This window comes from Adiantum capillus-veneris, chromosome 14 (assembly GCF_014529385.1).
Source record: "Adiantum capillus-veneris isolate H3 chromosome 14, ASM1452938v2, whole genome shotgun sequence".
Lineage (NCBI taxonomy): Eukaryota > Viridiplantae > Streptophyta > Polypodiopsida > Polypodiales > Pteridaceae > Adiantum > Adiantum capillus-veneris.
The window spans coordinates 22,689,326-22,705,411 of NC_140944.1; the positions used below are offsets into that span (position 1 = coordinate 22,689,326).

A 16,086-nucleotide genomic window follows, 5' to 3' on the forward strand; every position below is an offset into this window, starting at 1 on the left:
CCCCCCCTTGTAGCCCATGCTTCAAGCTCATTGGACCCCTCCAGGCCTAGCCAATCATAGGCACGAGGTAAATCAAGTAATAAGGGTAGCCTTGGGACAAGTGTCCCTCTTTCCCCTTTGAAAGAGAGGACTTGATAAATGTAAAATCAATTAATTAAATATTCTAAATTATCATTGGACCCCTTGGGTAGCCAACCAATAGGCTTCAGGCACACCATGAGGGCAACATGAGGAAGAACTTGACAAGTGTCCCTTTTGCTTTCTTTGTACTAAGCATGACCTCTGTGAGTGTGTGAGTGTGTTCTCTCTCATCGCCCCTCTTGAAGGGATTAGTGTTGACTTTTGCACACCTCAAGCCACTCAACTTTGGACCCAGTTCCCACCACAATCTTGGCCCTTAAGCCCCTCAAGCTTGGGCCGGATTCTTACCTCAAGTACAACCCTACCATCTCAAGCATGGCAAGCACCTTAAGCATCGAAGTCATCAAGCACCTCAAGCATATCAGTCATCAAGCACGTCAAGCACCTGAAACACCTTAAGCTTGGGCCGGGTTCCCACCTCAGGCTCAACCATAGCGAGGTCAAAGGAATTTTACACTAACTAATGGAATTTTTCAATGAAGATAACCCTAAGGTCTTTATACTCCATTGGTTAGCCTTGCTCTTTTATAGACCCTCTCTCATTTGGGCCCCTTTACCATTCACCCCGTGTTGAGATAGATCTATAATCATATGTCTATATCCTAACCCTTGTTCCCGTTTATTCTCCCACATTAAATGATCAGTTTAATATGAGAAAATCATTTGAGCTGGTTAGATATTAGATTTTATGACATCACCTCTTTCTAGAAATCATAGTGGTCCTCGACTATGAGGTACAAGAGATAAATCCTTAGTCAATAGTCAATCTTACTTAGCGGGTAGAGGATCCCTATTTACCCTACGACATCTTTCCAAGATGGATGACCAATCCATTTGGTGCTTGGGAGACGTAGTTGTTGCAAGCATGTCTGCTCTTTAGTCCATTTCATTCTCCCAAAGTAGAGTGACAAATTCTACTTGGTGTTTGAGAGACGTCTTCATCACAAACATGATTCTAAGCATGCATACTATTTAAATTTGTGCACAATTAAAAAGAGAACTAGTATTATAAGACAAAAACATGGGTTAATGTAGCATTGTAAGCGTTGAAAAAGGTTCATACTATCCTTAAGCTGTATTCCTTGCATCCATCTACCATCTTCAAAAGGATAAATTTTGAACTTAATAAGATACTGTCGGATAATCTTACCATGTCGTAGTACCTTGTCTTCATGCCGAAGAATAGCTTTGGGTTGTAGCATGTCTTCTTCGTCTTCAACTTTGGGAGGGTCTTCAATAATTGGTTCACTTGGTGGCTCTCCTTTGTAGGGCTTGAGTAGGCTCACATTAAAAGCATTGTGTATGAACCAATGGTTGGGAAACTTGAGTCTGTAAGCCATCTCATTAATAGGTTTCAAGATTTGGAAAGGGCCATAGTATCTTTTTGCTAGCTTAGCATAATACTTTTGATGGCCCGTAGGATTTTTGCCCGTTGTTTGCCTTATTCGAGCCTTAGGAAACTTAAGTAAGACCCAATCATTTTCTTTGAGCGTTAAGGCCCTTTAAGTGCTTATCACAACAGGATCTTTTTACCTTTTTTCAGAGATGGATATAGACTCCTTAATCTTTTGAAAAGATTCTTGTACGTCAGGGCTATACTCATCGGCAACGAAGACCTTCCCATGTACTCTAAGTAGCAAGGGACTTTTAGGTCTTCCCTCAATGATGGCGCTTTTCCCGTAGAAGTATGTACAGTAATATTGTAGGCATACTCTACGAGGTAAGAACTTTTCCCATTCTGAGAATTGATCTACTTCTGTAACATAAGTCTTTAGTAGATCTAGTATCATAAGATTGGTTGTTTGTCTTATTCGAGCCTTAGGAAACTTAAGTAAGACCCAATCATTTTCTTTGAACGTTAAGGCCCTTTAAGTGCTTATCACACCAGGATCTTTTTACCTTTTTTCAAAGATGGATATAGACTCCTTCATCTTTTGAAAAGATTCTTGTACGTCACGGCTATACTCATCGGCAACGAAGACCTTCCCATGTACTCTAAGTAGCAAGGGACTTTTAGGTCTTCCCTCAATGATGGCGCTTTTCCCGTAGAAGTATGTACAGTAATATTGTAGGCATACTCTACCAGGTAAGTACTTTTCCCATTGTGAGCATTGATCTACTTCTGTAACATAAGTATTTAGTAGATCTAGTATCATAAGATTGGTTATCTCACTTTGGCCATTCATTTGTGGGTGATAGGCCGAAAAGAAATTCAATCTTGTTCCTAGATTTTCAAAGAGACCTTTCCAGAAGTTATTGGTCATTCTAGGATCTCTATTTGACACGACGGATGTTGGTAATCCATGGTGTTTGAAAATCTACGATATAAAGAGAGTTGCCATTTGGTGTGTCTTAATGTTCTTTTTGACAAAAATAAAGTGTGCTTGCTTGCTAAACCTGTTGACTATTGTCCATATTCCCATGGATAGACTTGGGAAATCCAAAGATGAAATCCATGGATATACTTTCCCATGGTAAATTTGAGATAGGAAATGGCTGGAGTAATCCAAGTTGCTTCCCTCTATTATACTTGGTCTTTTCGCATACTACACATTTTGAAACATACTCTTGTATGTCCACATTCATGGTAGGCCAATAGAAATATGTCTCTACTTCTTGAAGAGTAGGTTCAATACCTCTATGCCCCTTATAGGCAAGAGCATGTAATTCATACATAACCTTCCCTCACGAAGGGAATGGGTAAGACATAGCTTATTTCCATGGAGAAGATAACCATCCTACAAGGTAAATGGTTCCTCTTTCTTCCCCAAAGCAAGGGCAGACATTATGTCTCTAAAGCCAGGGTCAGTAGCATAGTCATCTATCATAGAGGAATCAATCATTGTGAGTAGCTATAGACACCGCATTAACTTTTGGTAGTCGTGAAAGTGCATTGGCCACTTGATTGTGGTTATGAGCAATGTGAGCAATATGGAAATTAAATTGCAAAAGAAAATTTTCTCACCTCATTTGTTTGTCGAAAAGCTTGGTTTGCATCATGAAATACTTGAGACTTTGGTGGTCGGTTTGTAGAATAAATGGAGTCCCCAATAAGTAGTGCTTCCACGTGTCTAGGGCATGCAGTACAGCTAAAATCATAAATGTCCAAGACTCGTTCATCGGTATTGAGCCTTCGGCTCTCATATGCGATGGCATGCCCTTCTTGAAGAATGCTCCAAGGCAATCACCACAAGCATCACATTGGACCTCAAATGGCTTTAAGAGATCCAGAAGCATGAGGACTCGTTGGGAGGTAAGATTTTCTTTGAGCTTATCAAAAGCATCTTGCTCCTTAGCAGTTCATACATCCTTAATGTTTATCTTAGTTAAGTCATGTAGTGTTCCTGCTATTTGAGAGAATTTTTCTATGAAGCATCTATAGTATGCACACATACCAATAAAGCTTTGTAGCTCATGTAGATTCCTTGGATTAGGCCATGCTTTTCTTACCTCTAACTTTGATGGATCCATATGAATACCATCTTGAGAGATAATATGACCTAGGTATTGAATCTCTTGAAGGGAAAATTTGCTTTTCTTTTGGTTGAGAAAAAACTTATTCTCCCTCGATGCTTGAAAAATCACTTGGAGATGTTACTTATGTTCCTCCAAAGACTTGGAGTAGACGATGATGTCATCAAAGAACACTCCAGCGAATGCAGTAAGGTCTAAAAATTTTCTCCATTAGATGAACGTAGCTGGTGCATTAATCAAGTCAAAAGGCATGACTAGATATTCATAAATACCAAACATTGTGCGAAACGTCTTTAGGATATCTTCATCCACTATCCTTATTTGATGATAGCCACTTTTAAGGCCAATCCTATTGAAGTAGTAGAGCCTTGTAGCTCATCAAACATATTTTTACCCCGAGGTACGAGAAATCTGTTTTTGATAGTGATATGGTTTAGTGCTCGATAGTCTACACACATACGGTATGTACCATCTTTCTTTTGCACAAAAAGGACTGGAGAACAAAAGGGTGAGAAACTAGGCCTCACCATCCCTTTCTCTACCAATTCCCGTACTTGCCTCATGATCTCCTCTTGTTGAGCTTGTGAGACTCGATAAGGAGGCTTGCTAGGCAGTGAGCTTCCTGGAAGGAGCTCAATGCGATGGTTATCATCTTCCCGTTTTGGAGGTAAGTCCATAGGGATATCATCGATGAGCACATCTTGGAATCCTTTTAGAAAATTAGACAAGTCTAACTCTTCTTGATTACTACCATTTAAATTTGATGAAACATTAGGATGTTGTAGAGACTCTTTGACAAAAATCATGTACGTAGAAGGATTTACAAGTGGAATAGTGCGACAACGCTCACTAGCATCTATATACATGTTCTCTCCCCTATAGGTGAAGTAGATTCTCCTTTCAGGGAACTTCACATTGATAGGCATGCAATCAAACCATGGCACCCCTAGGATAACATCCTTATATTGGAGAGGAGGGATGAAAAAATCTTCTTTGCTGACATTGCTGTGGACATGAAGCCTCAACTTCCCAATCAAGGAAGTAACCCTAAACCCTCAACCGATCTCAAAAGCTTGAATGCCCAACTTGGTGGCCAACTCTGTTGATATGAAGTTGTGAGAGCCAGGGTCAAACAAGATGAAGGCATCATGCGCACTTACCTTTCCTCAAGCAAAGGAAAGTGATGATCCTTTGCAATGAGCATCCTCTTTTGGAGCTTCGATGGTGGAAGCCATAGGAGTCCCATTGCGAGCATTCTTCTTGGGCCAAGAACGATAGCCATTTTCTTGCTCCCCACACTTGAACACTTATGGTTCTTGCAAAAAGCTTCAAGCTCTTCAGGAGAGAGTTTGTTTTGCCTTTGTAAAATCCCTTCTCTTTGGACCGATTGTTATTGTTGTTGTTGGAAGTGCCTTGGGAATAATTTTGAGCATTGGTTTTCCCCTTTGCATCATTTTTATATTTGTTTTCCATGGGCTTGACATTCCGTCTAGCCCCTTGTTGGAAACTGATGCTTGAAGCAACCATGGTGTGATGGATTACTTCGGTGTGATAGAACCAGGCCGTTGAGAGTTGAGGTATTCGGCCATCTCTTCAGGTAATCCCACACAAAATTATTTCTTTTGCTCGGCAAAGTCTATCTTTTGAAAGACAGTAGCCTTGAGATGTAAATCCCAAAACTTGTCTACATACTTGTGGATAGACTCATGAGAGAGAAGCTTCAACCTGCGCCATTCGGTAAGCACTTTGTCCGTTGCATTGCTTTCAAGGAATTGCTTCATGATGGAAACTTGTGGAGTTTTCCATGTCTTTGGGGCTTTGCCTTTGCCATGAAGGCTAGCCCACCATTGACGAGTTGATTTTTTGAAGTCCATAGCTAAATAGGGTAGCTTGGAGGACTCAATGAGGCCCTTGTCTCCAAAGGCCGCATCAGTTGTTGGATGAGGGCCAACACTTTGTCGATAGCACCAAAGGTGCCATCATAGGTGAAAAAGAGATACTCTTTCCTCCTCTTTGAGCTTCTTTAGCTTTTGTGACCTTTGCCCTGCAGGGTAGGATTTGTGATGTCCTCCCCTCCTGTATCCTCTAGGAGAATAGAGGATACATCAGGGTAGGATTTGTGATGTCCTCCCCTCATGTATCCTCTAGGAGAATAGCCATAACTTCCGTCACACGAGGAGGAGGGTGAAAAAGAAGGAGAAAAGGGTGACCTCTTTCTTGCCCTTTTCTTCCTTTGTTTCCTATACTCCCTTCCTCAATGACGAGGGGAAGGACTGTGTGCTGATCTTTTCCTCTTGGGAGGAGTGGGAGATCCTCTAGACTACCGTCTTCGTGGAGCCACATCTTTAGAGGGACTTAATGTTTGATTGATTTATTTCTCTTTGGATTCCTCCTCTTGTAGGGGAGAGAGTCTTCTTTTTGGGGTCGCTTCAAGAGGCCTTCTAATCTCTCTCTCCTCTTGGAGAGGAAGGGAGATCCCATAAGCATGAAGTTGTTGAGTAACTTCGGCTTGCAAAGCAGGGTTGCGCATAGCTTGATGCGACCTAGTTACGAGATAATTCACAAACATGGGGGCATCATCATTATCACCTTCATGTGAAAAATCAAAGCTATCAATGTTCATTATACTCTCTTGGTTATTGTCAGCCATGTTAATAAAATTTGTGTACGTACTTATTGTATGCTTTGGCAATTCATAACCTTAGCTGCCACTCCTCTTAGCCTTTGAAGATTGGCTCTTAATTATCTACACCCACAGCTCAAAGTGGTTAATTAAAAAGAGTAGTGGAGTAGGTCTAACATAGTAGAGTTGTCAAGGGCTAGCTCCTTTTGGACTTATTATGGCTCAATAATGGTAAAGCCATAGGCAAGTCTAAAAAGACTCCATTATTAAGTCCAAAGCTCCCGAGGTGTGCACCATATCTCACATAGTGGGCTCAACAAAACCAATAATAGATACCAGTTCCACTTACCCTAATATAATAAACAAAATCAACCATTTATAGGCTACTTAAGGACCTCTCTTATTAAGCAAGAAAAGAGAAACCACATGCTCTGATACCAATGTAATGGAATTGGCCTATTAATTTGAGAATAGCAAAAATTAGAGAGAGTACTTTTGTGAAATTACTTTGTAAGCAAGTAGGTGAACATAATTGATGGTAGCAACATAAACATAGCATTTAGTGAACTTGGCATGAACAATACTTTTGCAAGAGAGAGAATTTAGAGAACATGACAACATTTGAGGACCGGATTTATGTGGACCCGGTCCCCCCTCCAATAGGCATTTGTATTATGATTTCTCCCAACAAGAGAGACTTATTACAATACAATCTTTGTGTTCCTTGTGACCTAGGTGATGAAATGAAGGTGGAAATCTTCATGCTTCACAAGCATAACATAATCTTTGTGGAAAGCTTTAACTATCCAAGGCCTCAGTCTCAAGACCTCAAACACCTTCGAAGGTGGAGAGAGATAGTAGGGAACGAGGGTAGGAAAGATGAAGAGGAAACATTTCATAGGAGAAAGAATTAGTTCCTCACTTATCATCACTTTTCTTCTAGCATACATAATAGCATGGTAATGAAGATGGAGAAGTTGACAAGCTTAAGCATTGAAGCATGGCTCTTGGTTGGATTTGCATTCCATAGCCAAGAGTGTTGGTGTAGGCTCTCAGCCTCTCTAGTTGCTTGGAGAAGGAGAGGGAGATCTTGCACTTTGCACTTCACACAATGAGAGTGTGTGTGGGAGACTATACCCCTGAAGCATGCCCCTAGCTTCCTTGGTCAACCCCCCTTTGTAGCTCATGCTTGAAGCTCATTGGACCCTTCCAGGCCTAGCCATCACAAGCAGGAGGTAAATCAAGTAACAAGGGTAGCCTTGGGACAAGTGTCCCTCTTTCCCCTTTGAGAGAGAGGACTTGATAAATGTAAAAACAATTAATTAAATCCTCTAAATTATCATTGGACCCCTTGGGTGGCCAACCAATAGGCTTCAGGCACACCATGAGGGCAACATGAGGAGGAACTTAACAAGTGTCCCTTTTGCTTTCTTTGTACCAAGCATGCCTTGTCTGAGTGTGTGTGTGTGTGTGTGTGTGTGTGTGTGTTTTCTCTCATCCCCCGTCTAGTAGGGCTAGCCCCCTCCTTGTAGATGTACATCTCCTCACATAATCACTCATATTATCATAGCATAGCTTAGTAATTAGCATGGTAGAGGAGATGAGCATGCATGGAAGCTTGTCTCTTGGTTGGATTTGCATTAAGCTTCCTTTACACAAAGGAAAAGAGGGACACATGTAAGCTCCCTAGCCCAGATGCCCACGAGGTGCACCCAAATCCTATTGGATGGGCATGGAGGTGGACCAATGATAATTAGGCTGAAGTAAATCTAGTTTAAATTATTTAAAAGCACTTAACAAAAGAACCAATAAGAACTAAGATCTCTAGAAGTCTATTGGACAATCTTCCAAGGGGTCCAATGAGCATTCAACAGCCCAATGGCTTGCCTGATTCCTATTGGCCAGGAGACAAAGGGATCCAATGAGAGTTTAGTTGCATTAATTAATTACCTAAAGCTCTCACAAAAGGGAAAAGGGAGACACATGTCATAAGTTTATCACTTATGCTTCTTAAATCCTATTGGCTAAGCTTGGAGAGGTCCAATGAGGTGCCAGCAAGAGCATTTCGCAAGAGGGGTCGACCAAGAGAGACAGGGGGCTGAATTTCTCAAGGCATTATTCCACACACACTCATACTAGCTCATGTGTGAAGCAAGAAGACTCTCTCTCTTGTTATCAAGCTTTAATGGAAAGCTTATCACCTACTCCAAGCAAGTGAGAAGGGAGGCCTACACCAACAACTCTTGGCTTTGTGATGCAAATCCAACCAAGAGACAAGATTCAATGCATGCTCATCTTCTCTACCATGCTAATTACTAAGCTATGCTATGCTAATATGAGTGATTATGTGAGGAGATGTACATCTTTCTTGTAAGACTACTCATTCTTCCTCTCAATCTACTCTCATACCCCACTAGCTCTCACCATCTTCGAAGGTGTGTGAGGTCTTGGGTCTGAGACCGTGAGGAAATTGATGTTGTGTTTTAAAGTGTTTGCTAGTGCTTGAAGCTTCCATCTTCTTTGCACTAGCTATTTATTGAAGGAACACAAAGAGTTGTATTTTAGACTGTCTCCCTTGATGGGGGAAACCTATAATACAAAGCCTTTTGGAGGGGGGACTGGCTCCCTCTTTGTAAGAAGTTTACTTATCTGAGAAAATGGGATCACTTTAAAAAATATTTAGAAGAATGTGTTGCATTGGAGACTTGTTGGGTCCATCAAAGTATGATATTTTTTTGCACCACGATCAATGTACATGCTACGTTTTTGGAGCAAAAGAACGGAATTTTCCATGCCAGGCCATGTTGTCGTGGCAGATTATGGCCAAATCACGCCTATTTTGCCCTAAAGAACCCCATCGGGTTGTGTTAAATAGGCCATTTGTGTGCCCTGGCACACGGGGCTCAATCCGAGCCCCTCGAGTCTCAAAACACCACCCAACAGTGTTCTTTGATGCAAAATAGGCGTGATTTGGCCATAATCTGCCCTAGGAACATGGCCTCGCATGGAAAATTCCGTTCTTTTAGCCACAATTTGACAATATATTATTACAAACGAGAATATTTCGGTGAGCCTTTTTGGTTTTTCGATGAGTTATTTTAGTTTTACAACGAGTGATTTTTCTCATGTACGATGGCTTCTCCTCATTATGGGGGTCTTACAAATGTGATTTTCTAAAATAAGAAATACAAGGGTAAGTCAAGGCCATATTTAACGCATTCCCATGTCCATCTTCAATGGAATAAATTGTTAAATCGCAAGAATTTTCACTAAGTCATGAATTTAGGTCATATATTTTTTAAGTTGGCTCAATGTTTTTTGAAAATACCATTTTTAGGTATGTAGTACAAATGTGAAGCTTCTATGAGATGTCAATAAAGATTGATACTCTTTAAAGCTCATCAATAAACTACAACTTATTGCATAAATTTCTATTTTTCAAAAAAGATATTTTTGGGTCATTTGAAATCAAATATGAGTCTTATCATGTTTTTAACATATTAAAACTATACTTCCATGAATATTTCATATTGTATACATCAGTTATGGTGAGATTACCAAAATCTACCTTGACCTACGTAGTCTAAGCCACTAACTTGATCCAAGGAACTTTTGTGCATATGTCCTAAAGTCCACCATCTCCCCCACCATTCTAAAATTTGATCAAAGATTCATTAAATTTTAAGTACTTAATACTTCCATGAATATTTCATATTGTATACATAAGTTATGGTGAGATTACCAAAATCTACCATGACCGGCATGGTCTAAGCCACTAACTTGATCCAAGGAACTTTTGTGCATATGTCCTAAAATCCACCACCTCCCCCACCATTCTGAAAGTTTGGTCAAAGATTTATTAAGTTTTATATACTTACTTAAACTTCCAAATAAGAAGCCCTCCTATATCCCATTCTCTTCCTAATTTCTAATAAACGTTGATTGTACTATTAGCAGCTATATGTTTTATGTTCACATTTTAGATTAGATGCCCTTTATTCAGAAACGTGAATAATGATCTTTCCTTTGTTTTATGGTTCCTTGTGACCATCCTTTCACCAGGCACTGTTGATTTTCAATTATGTACAAGAACGTGTCAACTACAAAAGTTATTGGCTAACTTGATTATCGGCACAAATTTTTATGGGGCCTAGAAAATGATGGAAACAATAGTATTTCAAGACAAGTGTACATAGTTAACCACTATTGAATAACAACGTAAAGTAACTTCAAAAACATGACAAATTTCAGTGCAAGTAAAGAGATGACACAGTAAGATGGTAAAGATTGTATTGCATTAATCAATTACATGAGCCCACTTGCTCAACATATGAGTAGTGTACTTAACTATTATGTACATGGGAAACATAGCTAGTCTCTCTCTCTCACTACCACTCTATTGCTCCACCTTTTGGCCCCTTCATCTTGCCTTCCATTTGCAACACCTTTCTTTGCAGCTATAATTTTAGCAAACACTTTCAATTGGTGCTTGGTTGTTGAGATTTGGTTCCACACTTGAATGTCCATCTTGGCTTGGTTGGTTCTTGGTCTGCAATTGAGCCACAAAGTGACTTATTATATCTCCGTAGGGCTTGAATATTCAAATATTGCAGGCATGAAATTCCACGTTATTAACTTTTGCGCTACACCTTCTGCAGAGCAAACGTAAACACATGGATCTACAATATCAAAATGTAAATATAATGTGAGTTTCTTAAATCCATAGGTGGATTCGATTGCAATATAAACATTCAAAACTTTACCACTTCCAAGAGCAAGTATTTAACATTGTTGAATTTAGACCAATCCATATTGTGGCCTACATTGCTAAAATGCATTGGAGTCAAGTTTTCCAAGCCATTGACTAGCAGCTTACAAATATAAGTTTGGGAGGTACTAGCACTAGTTTTCAATGTTGTTGAATATAGGAGAGAATTTTCTAAACAAGAAATGACTAATAAAGAATCCTGTTAATTTCAAAGAAGAAAGAGCTCTACTAAGTCATTCATGGAAAAAATACACTTGCAAAAAATGATTTGCAGAAACTGACACTTACCTCAAGATCCTTATCCAACATTGAAAATTTATGAACCTTCATAAGTCCCACATACACCCCTTGCATTCTGTGACATTGGCACTAGGTATAGTAGATCTCCTCCATTGCAATCCTTTGTCAGGTAGCTATGAGCAAACACATTCCTTCTAGAAACTACTTGCATAGTGCATAGAAAGCACTTTCTACCAAGTACACTCCTGCTAGAAATTACTTGCATAGTGCATATTTCATGCGTGCGTGCATACACACACACACACACACACACACAAACACAGAGTAAGGAGATGTTGCAGCAACTATGCAAAGGTTTTTGAAAAGGGATAGGGAACTAGAGTAGGAAAGTTGATGTTGCACATCCAGAAAAGGTTATGGAAATCAAAAGAGAGATGCAAGCTTGGGAAGAGAGTGAAAGTGGACTAGAAACCTTGATCAAGGAAGGAGATATGTAGATAGAAGTTGCAGATCTAGAATGAGATGTTGAAGCTATGGAGAAAGAGGTTGCAGATCTAAAAGAGAAAATGTTGGAGCTATGGAGAAAGAGGTTGCAGATCTGGAAGGGAATGTTGGATCTATGGAGAAAGAGGTTGTAGATCTTGTAGCTATGGCGAAAGAGGTTGCAGGTTTAGAAGGAGATGTTGTAGCTATGGAGGAAGAGGTTGCAAATCTAGAAGGAGATGGTACAAAGGTAGAATGATGTGTGGTAGGCTACTTTACAAAAAGATGCCCTGGCATGAGAAGAGTAGGAGAGAGAGATGTTAGGGTGTTTTAGAGAGAGAATGAAGATAAAGATTGCAGATATACACTTTTCAGAAATTGAGGGAAGAGAACGAGAGCTTAGGACACTTTTGGAGGGGGAGGAATAATAAGAGAGAGAAGACAAGAGAGGGAAACTTTTAATATTTGAAAATTGAAAAGGTGCTTTTGGGGGGAGAGTAACTCCAACCAGATCTAGTAAAATCTGCATATATTCTTTAAGAAAATAAGCAAAATTATTTGTATATAGGCATGTTTAAACTATCTACCCCACCATTCTAGCCCTTGGTCAAATCTTGATTGAGTTTTAAGTTTTTCCTTAAACTCCCAAATAAAGAGGCCCTCTTATACCCCATTCTCTTCCTAATGTTAATGCCAGGGACATCCTCCTTGGAGAATGTTACAACTTGGTTGTGGTACTGTGGAACATATGGAAAAATGACTTTGTATGGCACTACTATTTTTAAAGAAATGATGCCCTTTATAAGGGCAGTTTTACTATAGACACCCATATGCTTCACTTTGAGCTCAGGAGAATAGATCCTTATTGTACTAATTCTAGGAGCAAAGTCTCTATTTCTTCAATATGTAGTTCAGAGATCTACTGCTTGGCAGAAATGGTCCCCCAAGCTGGTGATTTTCTACTTAAAAGAAAGACTTCACATAAGGGAGGATTGCCTATCTTTGTAATCAGTTTTTGGATTGCCTCTCTCCCTTCTGGGGTGTTCCCACTTGAGCCCTTTGGGGTTGCTAAGACCCGAAAGGGCTTGTTCCCACTTGATCCCTCCAGGGCAGTTAAGATCTGAAAGGGCTTGTAATCTCCTATGAGTTCTATGCCTCTAGTGTATGCCAATTTGTATGGTTCTTTACTTTGTAATTCCTCGCGCTAATGGTTAGAAAAAAGGGTTTCAAAAACGGTGTAAGAGAGAGAGAGAGAGAGAGAGAGAGAGAGAGAGAGAGAGAGAGAGAGATGCGTCAATTCAATTGTGAAGGGGGGGGGGGGGGGGGTTATGATATGTGTGCATGCATGCTGAATGGGGTACTTAAGTGGTGTGTGCTTGGACTTGAAGTACTCTAGACTTGCACAGACACAGACGCGCACACACACACACACACACACACACAGCTACAACAACATGGGAGGTGCTTTTATACTAGTGTGAGTGAAGGTGTAGTGAAAGGTTATTTAATGACGTGTCCCTGTAATTATTGCAATTGCATGGTGATTGCTACTAACGGGGAGTTAGAAGCTGTGCGGGAGCAATAATTTGGAGGGAAAGGTCCTTTGGTTTTTTTTTAACATGTCACTATTTCTTACATGGACTACCAACTACATCGGTGGTCAAAATGCATTACGAGTTGTTGATGTGTCCAACAATGATCGTTGAGAACATTATACATATTACAGGGTGTTGATGTGTCCAAAATTTTATGGCATTCAACATACATTCTAACCAGGAACAACGAGTAGATGGAGGGCCCGTAATCCTTGCCTCACAATGCTAGACCTTGACGGCCCATAACAAGATGATGTGGTGGTCTTTGTAGATGTAGTAGCCTATCAAAAAATATAACTTGGTAGAGCATGGTTGAAGAACGCATACAAGATGGAAGGAGTTTATTTGCTTATTTCACACAATGGTGCATCTTCAAATCATAGATTATGATTTTGTTTCTCTAAAATCCAAAATTGTTGGATGGCTCACCTACGTGCCCTTGTGGCCATCCTTTTTTTGGCATTTGCTAGACTTGTTTTCCCCTTAGGTTACCAGATCTGTTGATATTTGAATTAAATTTACCTCTTCCAAGTTTAGAGTGGGATTAACCACTAAGTAGTTAGGATCTAGCTAATCAAAGCATCATTAACAATCATAGGCAAATGGGTCAACTTTGGAACTTTTAAAAAATTTTCAATTTTTAGGGTTTTTAAGCATGCGCGTTTTTTTTTTGGGGGTCCCTCCCTCTTTTATGACACCTCTCTCCTCCTATTTACCCCCCCCCCCCCCCCCCAAGCCTACCTCCCACCTCTCTCTAAGAACCAAGCATTGAAGTGGGAGACAATTAGGTTGCACCCCTACCATTCCTCCCCCTCTAGGTGATATCCCAAGAGCCTTCTCATTGGTTCTCCCTTAAGCCTTCACTAATCAAAAAGGCCCAAGGAGAGTCCATATTTTTCCTAATGGCTCTGTGTCTTCTCCTTCTCCATCTTCTTCCTACTCTGAGTTGCTATCTTCCTTCTGTTTCCTGTTTCATCATCTTTAACAGTGAAGTCGCCCACGCAAACCCGCCATGTCAGCGATAGTCAATGGCACTGCAAGTAAGGTAAGTAAATAAATAAATAAAAGAAAAAAATCAAAATTTAAAAAATCTTTTAAGTAAAAAAAGCTGAAAAAAGAGATTAAAAATTAAAAAAACCTCATGAAAAAATCATTAAAAAAAAAACCTCTTAGAAAATTCTACAAAAATATTAAAAAATCACAAAAAAAAAAATCACAATACATCAGTAAGTCTCTACCAACCAAGCTACACTCGGTTGATGTTTGTGAAACCTTTTGATAGATACATGTATTGAGTAGCATCGTATGTTCTAGGCTAGGTTCCTAAACTTCCAAAAAGTGGAGGTAGACATTTTCTCAGTGTGTGTGCGTGCAAGCATTTTTCCAATGGCACCAAATGATTGCTAGTTGCCCACACACTCAAATCTCTCTCTCTCTCTCTCTCTCTCTCTCTCTCTCTCTCTCTCTCTCTCTCTTTGTTGCTTGCTTGCTTCTATTGAAGTGTGGTGCTACTTTTCTTACACATAGATAGGTATGAGCTGATGTGTCAATTTTTGGGTCTTTTTACCATTTTGACCAAAACTAGGTCATTTTACACAAAAAATACCATTTTCGATGTGGAAAATCCCAAACGGAGTCAAAAAATAATTAAAATTTGTGAGACTGAGCGTTTTAGCATAAATGTTATGTGTAAGTGTAGTTTTAAACTTTCCATGATCATTTGACACATCTTCGACCCGACAATGCCCCAAACTTGCTATTTTCGACAGTTTTTGCTCAGATAGAACTTGTAGGTGATGTATGTACACTGCAATGATCCAAACCACACTTGCTATACTACGCATATTCTAGAAGAATTTAGCATAAATAGCATCACACCCAGGGCTCCAACTCCCTAGTAAGGTATGTTCATGTGACGGCTACCACATAGAGGCATATGTACATCAGGTACTCTGTGGCACTTGGTCCCATGCATCTAGATCCATGCTAAATGAGGTCATACACATTATTTCACATCATGGACGTGCCACGACACAGAAAATAGACACACACACACACACACACACAGAGTCATGTCAGGCAGTAGAAAACAACTTTTCAAGGATGTTCTTTGGCTACACACTACCATGTATAGTGTACACACACCGTCCTTACCAATTCAAAATAACTCTGAAAAGTTCTAAGGTCCCTCCTCATTAGACTTTGGAAGGGTGAGACGAGAGAGAGAGAGAGAGAGAGAGAGATCACTCTCAAATGGAGCTGGAGAGGCAACTCACACATGCAATTGTTTGGATTGCTCCAGATTGGGTCAAAGAACACCAATTTGGATGTGTGGAAGCTCTGAAAGGGGTAGTTCATAAGAAGAAGATTGTATTTTAGACCAAGAAGTAAATGATGCTGAATATGTACCAGAACCCTTTCTAGAACATTTCTTCAAACCATTCAATTGGACTCAAATTTTGACCATGATGGATATATGCCTTAACATTTCAAATCTTGGGCTATAAATCTTTGCCCAACGTTGAAGATAAACTACAAGTTGAGAGTGGTTATAACACTATACAAACACTACCTTTGCACAAATAGGGAGAAGCTTGCAATCCATTATACGAAGGGCGCTTACATGTCGGTTGCCCAAACTTGGGCAGCAGGGTTGTGTGCGTGCGTGGAATCCAAGAGGCGGAGTATGATTGGCTGCAGGTATACCGGGGTGGACAAGGTGTTGGGCAACAGAGACCCCCTGTCCAAGCTTCGGTGGGGGC

At 40.1% G+C, this 16,086-nt stretch overlaps 1 protein-coding gene across 1 annotated transcript in view; it reads left to right on the forward strand.

The window, feature by feature from the left end:
• Positions 1 to 11,988, forward strand: part of LOC147442077 (uncharacterized) — a 34,663-nt gene extending 22,675 nt beyond the window's left edge. Inside the window, exon 3 of the mRNA XM_086529326.1 lies at positions 11,778 to 11,988. Within this exon, the coding sequence (XP_086385452.1) occupies positions 11,778 to 11,988 (211 nt within the window). The remainder of the gene's footprint in view (positions 1 to 11,777) is intronic.
• Positions 11,989 to 16,086: the final 4,098 nt, after the last annotated feature.